The 13,442-nt window shown below is 41.5% G+C and overlaps 2 protein-coding genes across 2 annotated transcripts; one reads left to right on the top strand and one right to left on the bottom strand.

Moving 5' to 3' along the window:
- The first annotated feature begins 1,298 nt into the window (after positions 1–1,298).
- On the top strand, positions 1,299–4,267 carry LOC127780117 (probable carboxylesterase 16). The gene is made up of 2 exons (XM_052307070.1): positions 1,299–2,404; positions 3,437–4,267. Exons 1-2 carry the CDS (start codon positions 1,713–1,715, stop codon positions 3,975–3,977), a joined length of 1,233 nt encoding a protein of 410 aa, XP_052163030.1. The 5' UTR covers positions 1,299–1,712; the 3' UTR covers positions 3,978–4,267.
- Positions 4,268–4,322: 55 nt separating this feature from the next.
- LOC127780107 (probable thimet oligopeptidase) lies at positions 4,323–11,908 on the bottom strand. Its single transcript, XM_052307060.1, has 20 exons — positions 11,693–11,908; positions 11,214–11,335; positions 10,706–10,869; positions 10,192–10,282; positions 9,413–9,592; positions 9,087–9,164; positions 8,861–8,941; positions 8,417–8,509; positions 8,117–8,197; positions 7,857–8,019; positions 7,620–7,740; positions 7,262–7,334; positions 6,882–6,989; positions 6,498–6,595; positions 6,366–6,411; positions 5,906–6,002; positions 5,503–5,576; positions 5,320–5,424; positions 5,152–5,232; positions 4,323–5,070 (listed from the first exon to the last, which is right to left on the bottom strand). The coding sequence occupies exons 1-20, from the start codon at positions 11,811–11,813 to the stop codon at positions 4,960–4,962; spliced, it is 2,088 nt and encodes a 695-aa protein (XP_052163020.1). The 5' UTR covers positions 11,814–11,908; the 3' UTR covers positions 4,323–4,959.
- Positions 11,909–13,442: the final 1,534 nt, after the last annotated feature.

Genomic DNA, 13,442 nt, shown 5'->3' with positions numbered 1-13,442 from the left:
GGGGGGTCATCTTATCCGGTTGTGCGGTTGAGGGTCACGGATTAAATTCATGTCACTTTTTAAGGGAGTTAAAGTGGGACTTGTTCCTTTACGGACACGGGACATAGGCGAGTTTTGGGCCATCTAGATGGCCCGCATAGGATCTCTATCGGTACCAGGCTGACTTCTCCAGCCCGTACGGTCAAGAAGCGGCCCAAGTAACCAGGGTCACGTAGGCGGCAGGCCAGCTGGCCATTCCAGATAGACACCGAGGGTGAAAAGAACGGCTTGACTCGGTTGCGTTGCAGCCTGCGTTTTTCCACTTTGAACCTTCGTGCTTTCGCCCGTCGCGGCTGACTGGTTACTATTACTCGTATATACGTAATACCTCCGTATTTTAATACATGATACCGTTGACTTTTTGACTAAACCATTCATTTTATTCAAAAAATTTTATGTAAATATAAAAATATTTATGTCATGCTTAAAAAACATTTGATGACGAGTTAAGTCATAATAAAATAAATGATAATTACATAAAATTTTTAAATAAAACGAATAGTCAAACGTTGGACAAAAAACCAACGGCGTCATACATTAAAATTAAAATATGGAGGTATATACGTCATACGTATATTGTACCTGCTGGATTGGTCATTGGCAACGCGTTACTACATCTTACCCCATGATTACTTATACCCCGTGCCGCCGTGCGTACGTGCGTGCCGTTGAACCGTTCCGGTTAATCGATCAGCTGCTTCTCACAATCAAAATTCTCCGCGGCCTAGTTGTCTATAGTTATAATCGCCGTGTCGCCGGCTCACACGTACTATGCGCACAAGTAGCACAAGTACAACGACACGGTCTTTGCGACGAGCGAATTGGCTGCAGGATGCAGGGGGTATCCTCCGCCGCTCGTGGCGTTGACGGCGGCTCGCTCGCGGGTGAGGATTTGTTACCTCTTCCCAGAAATCGCCTGACCCACCCGCACCGACAACACATGGAACGTGCGTGATCAGCAACCCCTTTTTTTCTGGGAGGAGGTAGAGAACGTGACCAGCAATCTTGGGAGTGAGAACTGGATGCTGTGTACTAGTACTAATCTCGGATACTTGGCCTTGTGAACAGGCTAGCTAATTGGTCTCGATTGCGCTTTGGTTAGACTGGTTAAAACGGTTGACACTTACACTAACCCGTAAACATACAATAATTTCAGAACATTCTAACGGAATTCACCATGAGAAGAGAAACAGAGGGAGGCGGGGGTTTGAATTGAAAAAACACGGTCGCATTTGGGAGCGGGCGTTCGCGTCGGCTCGGCTCGGCCGCATCCACGGAATCAAATCAATCCAACGAGCGAGCGAGCGAACGAACCAACCCCTTCTTCGCCTCGGCTTCGCTTCCCCGTCTTTTCCTTCCGCCTCACCAACCTCGTCTCGTCTCGTCTCGCCTCTCGATCTTTCCACCCCACGCCGCCCTCTGCCATCATCGTCGTCATCCCATCCGGATTGCCACCCAACCAATCGCCATTTGCTTCTCGCTTTCCCCCTCCTCCCCCAACCACTCCATCATCATTCGCAATCCATTCTCGCTCTTGGTTGGCGTCGATTTTGACGCGGTCTGGTTCGTGAATCCGACGGAGCCGGGTGATCTGCGGCGGGACTTGCAGATCCGAGCGGGCGGGGCGGGGCGGGTTCGCTCGTCGGATGTGTGGATCCAGGTGAGGTGAGGCGATGCCGGGCGTCGGCGTGAAGATCTACAGCGTCTTCTTCAAGCTCCTCCTCCGCCACAAGCTCCAGTCGCTCGCCGCGGCGGCTGCGGCGGCGGCGGCGGGAGGGGAAGACGACGCGGCGGCGTTCGGGGTCTCCTGCCGCGCGGACGAGGCCACGGCGCCGTCGAACCCGGCCTTCTCCGCGGCGGACGGCGTCGCCTCCAAGGACCTCCACATCGACCCCAACTCCTCCCTCTCCGTCCGCATCTTCCTCCCCACCCCGCCGCCGCGCCCGCACAGCCGCCGCGCCAGCGAGCCCCCGCCCGCCACCGCCAACGGCGGGAGCGCGCCCTACAGGGGCTACCTCCCGCACGCCGTCTCCTCCCCGCGCGCCGCGGCGTCCGCGCGGCGGAGGCTGCCCATCGTCGTCCAGTTCCACGGCGGCGGGTTCGTGTCCGGGAGCAGCAGCTCCGCCGCCAACGACGCCTTCTGCAGGAGGGTGGCCAAGATGTGCGACGCCATCGTCGTCGCCGTGGGATACAGGCTTGCGCCCGAGAGCCGCTATCCCGCCGCGTTCGATGACGGGGTCAGGGTGCTCAGGTGGATCGCCAAGCAAGCGAATCTCGCCATGATGAGCAAGGTCGGTGGCGGGGTGGACACGTTCGGTGCTTCTACCGTCGAGCCGTGGATTGCTGCCCATGGTGATCCGGCAAGGTAAGATTTGTTCGATCCCTCTTGTTTGTACTTGTTTTAATCGGTAGTAGTACTGTATTGCAGTAAATGGGTAGGAACTTAACACTGCATTGGCAAATGAGGCAAACAAAAGAATTGAGTGAAGATAATTGGGTTTTTCTTTCACAACCTTCTATCTATTGATCTAATAGTTCTAATTTGTCATCCACTAGCATTTCTTGGTACTGTACATCAAAATTGCTCTAGTTTGGTGACCATATTAGAAGGGATGAGTAAATACTTGGTCTGTTGGAGATTCAAATGGTAATAATATTATGAATGTGTTGAGTTCCACAATAGTTTCCATTTCTGAGTGGTACCAGATTTAAAATGTGCGAGAATGTTCGCTGAGACAGGTTCAATGTTTAGTGCCCGTTAATTAGGCTTGTTCGATATGTCATGTGTAATTTATGTTGTATCACGCCATCTGCATGCACTTCAGCTTTTCGTGTGGATTGTGATGATACACAGGCTCACAACAGTGTGTAGCTCCAGAATTAAGAATAAGCATTCAAAAAATTCCAAATGCCAGCCCACCAGGACTGTACTCCAGATGGTTGTTGGCATTTATAATACATTGTGCCATTTTAAGATTCGTTTGACTTGTGGCATGTGTGTTGACTTTTTCTTTGGAAAAAAAATGTAAGTTTTTATCTTGTTGGGAAAGTTCTATTCATCTGGAAGCTAAATGTTGAGTAGATGTCTGTTAATGGTCTCTCCACAATGCAATTGCTTTAAATGCAAGCAAAATTACATGTTTTCGTATTGATGTACCATCTTCACTTCAACCTCTGTCGATTGATGTTGCAACTTCCTGGGTGTAGATGTCTCAACGTTCAAAGTGTTCACCTAAGTTCAATTTCCAATATAATATGTTAGTCTTTACCACGCCAACAACTATTCTTGTCTTGCTGGTCAATATACCTGATCATTTGTAGTTATTCCTTTTGTTCTAGTTATTGAGCATTACTATTACTGTAATCTGACCATGCATTCTGTCTTTTGATTGAACAGATGTGTACTACTTGGTGTAAGCTGTGGTGCCAATATTGCTAATTTTGTCACTCGGAAGGCAGTAGAAGATGGAAAGCTATTTGACCCTATCAAGGTTGTTGCACAGGTTCTGATGTACCCATTCTTCATAGGAAGCGTTCCAACACACTCGGAAATAAGGCTTGCGAACTCATACTTCTATGACAAGTCCACATGTATACTTGCTTGGAGATTATTTTTGTCAGAGAAGGAATTCAGCCTGGATCATCCTGCTGCGAATCCCCTGGCTCCTGATAGAGGAGGGCCACCACTGAAATGTATGCCTCCGACCTTGACAGTCATCGCGGAACATGACTGGATGAGGGATCGAGCAATTGCATACTCGGAGGAGCTCCGCAAGGTGAATGTCGATGCACCTGTTCTTGATTACAAGGATACAGTTCATGAGTTTGCAACCCTCGATGTTTTCCTCAAGACACCGCAGGCCCAGGCCTGTGCCGAGGACATCGCCATATGGATGAAGAAATACATATCCCTCCGAGGACACGAGTTCTCGTATTAGTAGTTGTAGCAAATATATCAGAACTGTGAAATAGACTTACGGGAAAGCATCAACATGTTCTTTTTCACCTGGTAATGGGAGCAATTGCAAAGTGGAGGCCAGGAACCTGTTAGCCTAATGTGAGTGAGTACTGGGCTTTTTCCCCCCATTTATTATGGTCTTTGTGAGAGAAAATGTAGTGTGCAAATTGTAGACTGAACTCAAAGACGATGCTCTTCCCCCTGTAGAGCTCAATTCTTTAATTTCTTTTGTACCCTTTGTGTAATATGAAATTGTTGGGGCTTGAATTTACCATTTTTGAGAAGGCAAGTGTCATTGTCCAATGATCCATTTAAAGAAAAAGCGTTGATATACCATCGCGTCTGCCAATCAACTCAATTTTCTTTTACTTGGTTAACCTTTACTTGTTTTGGTTGTAATTTTGATACCACTCAAAGGTTTTCTAACGCAAATTCCAGAACAATATTCAAATGGAAGTTATCTCCAACTTGTTTTGGTTGTTAATTTTGATACCACTCAAAGGTTTACTTTGCATTTCACCCGTTTACTTCAACCTCACCTTCATTTTGCAAGGTTTAAGGCGACACATTGCTTCGTGCTTACACCAACAGATTTCAGGCCTAAGTTTCGTATGTCTTCCAGCTTCTTGTTTAATCCACATGCATGTTCTTTTGACACATGTATGCTCGTATGATCTTTTCAAGTTTCAGCATCGTCAATGAAGTGAAGTTAACTTCACCCCCTTTTCCCAGTTGCTAATTGTACAATAAACGGACATTGCACTACATGGCTGAAACTTGAGGGCAGCTCCGATGTGAGAAAAATGACTGCTCCTAGATACCTTGTCACTGCAAAAGCATTCTCGTTGCAGTAAAAGGTTGAACAAACGAACAGATGATAATCAGATCTCAGCACTAACTATTCCCTCAGAGAGAAAAAAATAATTCAACACTAATTAAACCTTCAAGGGTTACACGATCTTTCACAGACTGTTCCTCGTTCGGCTCTGAATGAAAGCTTGCAATGATGGTTCTCGTCCAAGGTAGTCAGATATGATATCAAGGGGATTTTTCGAGCCTCCTGGAGCCAATACCTGAATAATGAAAGCATTTTAGAACAATTGCCATGAGTCGATGATGGAAATACATAATGCCTCAGGAGCACTAGTCAGTACCTTATTTCTAAACCGCAACCCCGCATGCTGATTTAGCAAGTCGTCTTTAAATTTTGATGCAAACAGATCAGCCGCAAACACCTGCATTGTAAAAGTGAATGTGCTTTACTAATGGTTTAAAATATATGATGAGTGTAATATGCCTTTGGAGTTATGCTTAGATCAGACCTCACTCCATATGTAACTGTAGCACACAGCATCATAGCCAATAGCAATACGTGGAAAACATGAAGCTGGGCTATTCCCTTCCAACAAAGGTATACCTAGCATTACCTGAAAAAAAAAGGAGCATTACACCTTCAGTTGTCCATGCAAGTAATATAAATAATGAATCAGTTATTTACAATGTACCTTTGGATGAAGATCCTTGATTAAGTCATCAATGTTCACATTTTCGCCTGTATGTATTATCTGATCAACAAGGCCTGGTAACAGCAAAAGAACACGTATTAGCTAGCACTAATGAACATGTCAAAAAGCATATACCAGGTTGGGATTACACATATAAAAACAGTAATTTATTCAGTGAATAGGCGGAAAACAAGGGAAGTAAGACTGTTTTTCTTTTGTTCAAAATACAGGTCTTAAGAACGACAAATGAGTTTATTTATCAGTTATTGTGTTGCACAATTAGAGAAAACGAGGTGCTGGGGACATCAATCGTCAATGTCTCATAGTATCCGTATCTCACTATGTTGTCAGAGTATCAGAGATAGTACTGTTGAGAAACAATCTTCCCAGCAAAATGACTCACACAAAAGGATCTCTTGTTTTAGTTTCAGGCCAGCAAATATGTCACGCCTTCTTTTCAGTGATTGGCAAGCCTCACTAGTGATAGACTTCGTAATGTCCTACAATGATAAGAACAGAAACTATTTCAAGTGCAATTTGAAACAAGTTTCATCAGGTCAACACTAACTTGTCTAAGTCTAAAAAGCCTGTATCACCAATACAATTTTTTTTTATGTGTCATCAGATTCACTTCATGTCATAAACAAAAGAGGAAACTATTCCCAGTTCATATACTGCTTTCTTAATCTAAACAATGTTTTTCCGGTCATGCAAAAAACATCCACTTCTTATTCATAAGCTTGGTTGTTCCATTGCCTAAAATAACTTGGTAGTATAAAAATCCAAATATCTCCTCTGTAGAGGCAGTGCACAATGTTTCAAATATTATTTCGGCACATAAACATCATGCTAACTTGCATCACCTGATGGAAGCCAGACATCATTTTTAGAGAAATGTTCTCATAGCACCTGAAATGGCAAATTTCATCTTACACATCAGAAATGACAGCTTCCAAAGTGTTGGTATGTTACTGAAGAAACACAGCAATACCTACCAATTCTCAAGTAACAGACTTGGAATTTCAGCAAAATCCCCCTCCAGTTGAAGACCCGAAAATCTAGAAAAGGTGGCTCTGTTGGAGATATGATGGACCTACAGAATATTGGAGACCAATCAACGCAGTTTTATTTGATGTTCAACAGCGGAAGAGATAATCAGCAATCTGGCATTGGTCAAAAGTCGAATTTCTCAAGAAAGAAAGCTAAATTTCATTTACCATAATTAAGGTATAACGATAATTCCCAAGTGGCAAAAACAGTGCCTAATGAAGTAATAGTATTATAAACTTAAAACAAAACATATTTCTGTGAAGCCCTATTTGTAAAGAACATTTCTGTTAAAAAGTTTGCTAAAAACAAAGTGAGAGAATTTAGCATACCACATGACTGAATTCATGGAATATCCTTACAACTTCTGGGAACCTCAGCAGTGCTGAATTCCCATCAAACTCTTTCGGGCATTGAGACAATAGAACTGCAACTGGAACCTGTTGGCAATGACCACCAAATTAACACCGGGCTCCACTAGAATCCACATGTACATTTCACCGATTATAGATATCGCGACTCGTGAGAAACTGAGAACCGCAGAGTCGTTTTCTAGCTTGTAAAATTTTGATTGTCTTAAGTCTCCAGTAGCTTTGCTTTAGCAAGACACCCTTTTTACACTACTTTGAATAACCAGTCCTTTCAATTGAGCCGATTCGAACAATTGATCATGCTCTAACTGCACTAGAAATACATGAATTCTCTACATTACCTTTCTTGTGCCATTAGAACACAGGCATCCATTCTGAAGTGCCACGACGCAGGTATGTGCATATTTTCCTTCCCTGGGAATAAAGTCAAGTAGTTCATCAAAATTACTTTATTTGGTTGCAAGTGCAAGTGGAAGTGTGCATTTTTTTTCCCTTGTGATTTGTGTTTCCATGTTATGCTGTTTATCCTTAATGTTTCTTTCATGTGTTCTGTGTCTGCATTTATCAAGATAAGATTTTATCCTAAGAGAATTGGCTTTCAGAAGTAATGTTTCAATATGCATGCTCAACTAGATTTCTAAATAGTAGCGTGAGGCTATCAAAATTATTAAAACTTCACCAGCATGCATCCAAACAAACCTGGAAAAGATATCCAGAAAAAAGTAACCCAAAAGATCACTTGAACTTGCATCCCAGACAGAAAAGAGACGAACTGTATCGTGCCAAGTCTCAGCATCCTTCATTTCCTCAAATCGCAGTGCTGCCAAAATAAGATGAGAGCAAAACACATCCAGTCATATTTTGGAAGAGGTATATCCAGTCGAATTTTATGAATAATGGGGGGTTATGGTTTATTCTCTGATGGGTACATCTTACCAAACAGATCTTGAAACATCTTCAATATTCCTGATATGACCAGGTCAACAGGGAAAAATTGTTTAATTTCACCAATGTCAAGATCAACCTTGAGCTCCTCAGCTCTTTTCATGTAGTATAACAGGTCTTCCACGCTAAATTGAGCATCACCCTCCTCCTTCATCTGAAATTAGAAGATTGACTATGAGTTTAAATTGTTAATAAAAAGAGTGTAATCAATAAAAAGAAAGAGAGAGATCAATAAGAGCTTTGTCCAAAACCTTCAGATCTTTGAGTACGCTGAGCTCCCTATTAGCTAGGCCATTTAATTGTTCTGACATCTCCTCCAAAAACTCCAAGACCTGTAGGTACAAGTCCTTTAGAGCATGAGTGGGTCTTGGTATCATATGCAAATTTAGGTGAGCATGTGAAAGGGGATGCAAATGAAATGGCTAAACATCATCTTGTTGGAAAACTGATGATCTGAGAGTAATTATATCAGTATATTGAGACAAAATTAAGAATGCAGATTTAGCTAAAAAAAAATCTCTAGCAGATCTGCATAATGGGAAAGTACAAACCTTCCTTGACGTCCTCGGCATTCTAGGTTCAATAGCATAATCAGCATAATTGGGATACCCCAGCAATCTAGCAAGCCGGTGTCTTAGCTGGACCTATTATTATGTTAAAAGGGGGGAAAACACAACTTGTCAGCTGCTGGTTTCCATTATGAACTGAGATTATGCATCTAAAATAAGCAATTGCTTTACCAGTTAAGAAATTAAAACATTGTAACGCTTAAGTCAAATAATGCTCATAAATGTGGATTGCACCCTAGTGCACCTCTACAGCACAGGTTGGACGTAAAATAATAAAATCCTATTTCAATGAGCTATAATGTTACATATCTTTCCTGGGTAATTGACCAACTGCAACATAGAACTTAGTTGTGCGAAATAAATGAAATCATGAATCGAAAGGTATAAGTTCCTTATGAGTTTACAGATATGGATATTTGGAGTTACCAATTTTTCCAGGATGGCTATATTCTCTTTTCCACCTTTCTGGCCATAAGCAACAGCAATCAGTTTCCTGGTAGAGCCAACCTTGAAAACAAGAAATAAATTAGACCAGTTAGCGATTATATAAAAGAATTGTAGTAAAAAGATTCTAATCTTAAGTACTCCACAGCATATAATATTAAATGCCTTATGCAGATGTGCATGAAAAGAAGCACAAAATAGAGCTGACCTTGCAATGCTCAAGAATTGGAGTAACATGATAACTGGTCAGCAGAACCTTCCACTTCCCATTTGTATTTTCCAGTTCCTGAGTTGAACAGTCATTGTAATGTAGGATCAGATAGAAATAGTATCATCCTTTTTTCTCTTATCACACTTCAGTTCATTCGTAAAGTCCGAAAATAGCTTTCAATAAAAGCTGAGTACTCCCATTTTTTAACAGTCCAATGTTCGCACATTGTAGTTCCTAAAGGTAAACTCATTAAAGAATGATATTGGATGGATCATGGATGTGTGAACATTCGGAAGTGTGTATACTGCATCCTCCCAGCTTACCTTTAAGAACTCTAGTGGCATCCCAGCCAGGTCTTCCTCGTTCAATAGAAGAAATTTTGTGGAATCATTCAAGCTTTGAATATACTTCAAACTTAAGTCATCAATGTGAGATTTCAGTTTCTCCATCTCCGTTTTCTTGCTTTGAGTTAGTTTAGCACCATTGCGTTCAAACTCTCTTACCTGTATGTGTCATTGACATAATGATTGAATCAGCAAGCAGGTACTCGTTGGGTCAAGAAATATGCTGGGACACCTTTTAAGCAAACAGCATATCCTTTATTTCCCAACAGATTCATAAGTAAAGTAGCTATACATCCACTGTCTACCTTCAACTTTGATCTATAGCTAAAAACGAACAGATATTAATCTTTTAAAGTCAATAAATCATAGGTGAAATGCAAAACGAACAAGAAAAGATAGAGCACACACAAAGGTACTCCCTCCATTTCATACTATAAGTCGTTTTAACTTTTTTCCTAGTTAAACTTTTTAAAATTTGATCAAGTTTATAGAAAAATATAGCAACATTTTCAACACAAAATAAACATATTATCAAAATATGCTCAATGTTACATTTAATGAAACAAATTTGGTGTTGGAGATGTTGCTAATTTTTTCTATAAATTTAGTCAAACCTAAAGAAGTTGACTAGGAAAAAAGTCTAGGCGACTTATAATATGAAACAGAGGTAGTACATCGGATGAAGAAAAGATACAATGACAAGGGACATCTATAGAGCTGCGTGATCATAGCATCATTCAGTGAAGGGAATCGTCTACCATGCACTGGACAAATCTTGTTGCTTCAAGACCTATTCTTTCACCTTTCTGTGTGAATGCCTTTATGACACGATACACATCTTCACGCTGCCTGGACACCTTGCACGAAAAAACAAGGTACTTATACTAGAGTCTCAACAGGAATTTATTAGATCGGAAAGGTCAATAACAGGGAATTCAGGTTACTGTTTTATTTGAAACAGGGGCCCTTGTTTTATTAAGGAAAGGGAATTCAGATTCTATTAAGAATGTGTTTTCTTAATCATATCACTTCATTTAACCATATCAACAATGGAAAGGAATGAATACTGGAATGATGTTATGTGTTACGAATGCTCACTGAATTGGTTATATAATAATACAAGTATCGTGGATTCTTAAGATACCAAGATACCAACCTATGTGCATGGTTTCACATTATTTATCAACAGTGATTGCAACTCTGTCTGGTAGATGTATAACTACCAGCAGTTACACCGTGTAGATAGAAAAGGAAATAAGTAACAAGTTGCACCTGCACTGCTGGAAGTGAGAATCCAATCGTTTCTCTGCTTCTGCACTGGCCCTTCGTACATCATCAGACGGTGAGACCATTCTAGGAAGCACACAGGCTTGAACCAGTGGGAACTGCTGAGCATCTAATTCCGCCAGAGGTGCAATGACATTAGAGAAGCTGACCTGCAACAGAACATATCATGTACCAAAATATGAAACCCGTGCCACTCTTTGGCTTTATGCAGGCAAATAGACAGTATAGGATGAATATATCCTGCCAGTGTTAAGGCATTTAAAAAGAACCCACACATTTATTCATGTCACATTATCAACTTAATGAAATTAAGAAACAACATACTGTAAAGCGTACGTGTTTCTGCTGCTATACCACAAAAAGCATTTCAACGTAATGGTGGGAAGCAAATGAAATAATGCAGCATATACACATTCCAAAACAATGCCTAAGATTTGATTGAAAAGGTATATTCCATAAAAAATGCAGAGGCAGCAGAGTGTTGGATACATACTTTATCTAGGGGAACCGCAGCCACAGCGTCGTATGTTTCCTTCGACTTAGAAACGACGCGATCAGCTAATCTCTTGATGTCAGCAGCTGAGAGGTTGACTTGCGCAGTAAACCCTGGGAGCTCTGCAACCATCCAACACATTCAAACATTCAATCACGCGAAAATTACGCCACTAAATCTTCATAACTCCATGCCCCAAGAGTTAAATTCCTGCAATATTTATTGCAATCAAACACATATTTCTACATCTCACGCGTGGATTTGCGGACAGAAGGGCAACATTATGGGGGCCATTTTTCCACTCTTCACGCCCCCCCCCCCCCCCCCCCCCAAAAAAAAAAAAAAAATCAACAGCGGATGCTACATTGCTACACAATTGAGCAGAAGCAGGAGAGGCGTGCACAGCTTGAGGAAAAAGTAGAGCGCCATGAGGGGAACATCGTAACCAAAACTCCGGGGGGGTTTCGGGCGGCGCGTACCTCGCCGCTTCCTGCGGCGGTGGGCGGCGACGGCGGAGAAGGCGAGGTTGAGGCCGACGGCGACGAGCGCCGCCGCGCCGGCCGCGGCGATGACCCGGCGCTCCCGCCTCCGGAGAGACATCGGGGCGAGAGGAAGCTTCTGGAAGGTTCTGGAAGGCGCGCCGCGGGCGGCGAAGAGGAGAGAGAGGGGAAAAAAACGGAAGAGCAGCTGGAGCAGCGGGCGGCTGAGAGCTAGAGCTAAGCGAACGGAGGTGACGATGATATGCGAGATCTGGCCGTTGGTATCCGCGTGGACGGCTGGATTTAAGGGAGATTTTTGCACGCCTCTATAGCTGTATACAGAAAATTGATTTGTACAGTACTTTCTACTTTGTTTATGCTGGTTGATAGCGGATTACCAGCTACAGGATCAGCATTAGGATTAATGCTAAAGAGATGGAAAGCTTGTCCATCAGGTTTTTTTTCAAGCCAAAAGTCACTGTTGAGCTATAGAGCTAAAGATAAGATCTTCTGGATTTGTTCAAATAGAGTTTCGTTATTAAAAAAATAGAGTTTTGTCCCTATCTTTAAACATTGGCGTAGTGAATTTTTATCTTGGTTTCAAGGATGTGTTTGAGATGAGAGGAAATGAGACGATTGAGATGATACACGAAATGAGGTGAGTCATTACCATATGACTTTTTTATAGGAAGTGTTAACATATGATTAATTGAGTATTAATTATTTCAAACTTGTAAAAATGGATTAATATGATTTTTAAAGTAACTTTGCTATAGATATTCTTTTAAACGAAAAGACGTACCGTTTAGTAGTTAAAGAAATGTGCGCGTAAAAAAAGATAGACTTTTTTCTCTTGATCCAATACCATTTAACATAGACTTAATTAAGCAATATAATATGATTAGCTTATAGCTTAAGAGCTCATTTAGAACACATGATTTAGAAAATAAAGGAATAGAAAAAAATATAGAGATAGGATGACATGGATGTTGAATCTAAAAATGGTCCACATGAGTTTGTAACAAATGTCTTTTGGCAAAACCAAAGAAAAAAAATATAGTAACTTCATGACTCTAGAAAGAGAGAGCATTAGGTTAGTTTTCCTCTGAAAATTTTATGAATTGATTATTCCAAAGGAATTTTAAAGAATTTTGTGGAAATCCAGTCCTTTGTTCCAAAGGATCAATTTTCATATAATTCTAATTCTCTAAATTTCTTCCATTTTCCTTCATTCCAAGGGTATATTCTGTACCCTCTCAACTTCTATTTTTTTTGTCACACGCATACTTCTCAAACTGCTAAACGGTGTTTGTTTAAAAAAATTTATGTAGAAAAGTTGTTTAGAAAAACCATATTACTACCATATTTTAAGTTTATATTTTTACTAATATTCAATTAATCATGTACTAATGTGTCTTTTCATGATCGCAGCCTAAAGAGGCTCGTTTGTGCAGTGCCCATCGGACCATCTCTAAATACAAGCCCATGCCTCGGCCCACAGGCCCATGTGCATGCATCCGGAAGGTTCAGATCATGAGCGAGTTTAATGCCTGTGTGCGTACGGAATCAAGTTGCACATTGCCAGTCATGACAAAAAAAAAAAGGTGTACAATGTAGACTCGTATACTAGCTGTCGATTCATCCTCTCAAACATGCCCTGATCCCGAAAAGGTTGTCCAACACACTGAAATTCCTGTGTATAATTATCCATGTTCGTGTTGAAATTGAACGTGCGTTACACGCACCATGC

The sequence above is a fragment of the Oryza glaberrima genome, chromosome 1 (genome assembly GCF_000147395.1).
Source record: "Oryza glaberrima chromosome 1, OglaRS2, whole genome shotgun sequence".
Lineage (NCBI taxonomy): Eukaryota > Viridiplantae > Streptophyta > Magnoliopsida > Poales > Poaceae > Oryza > Oryza glaberrima.
This window is presented reverse-complemented; position numbering and strand designations above follow the sequence as displayed.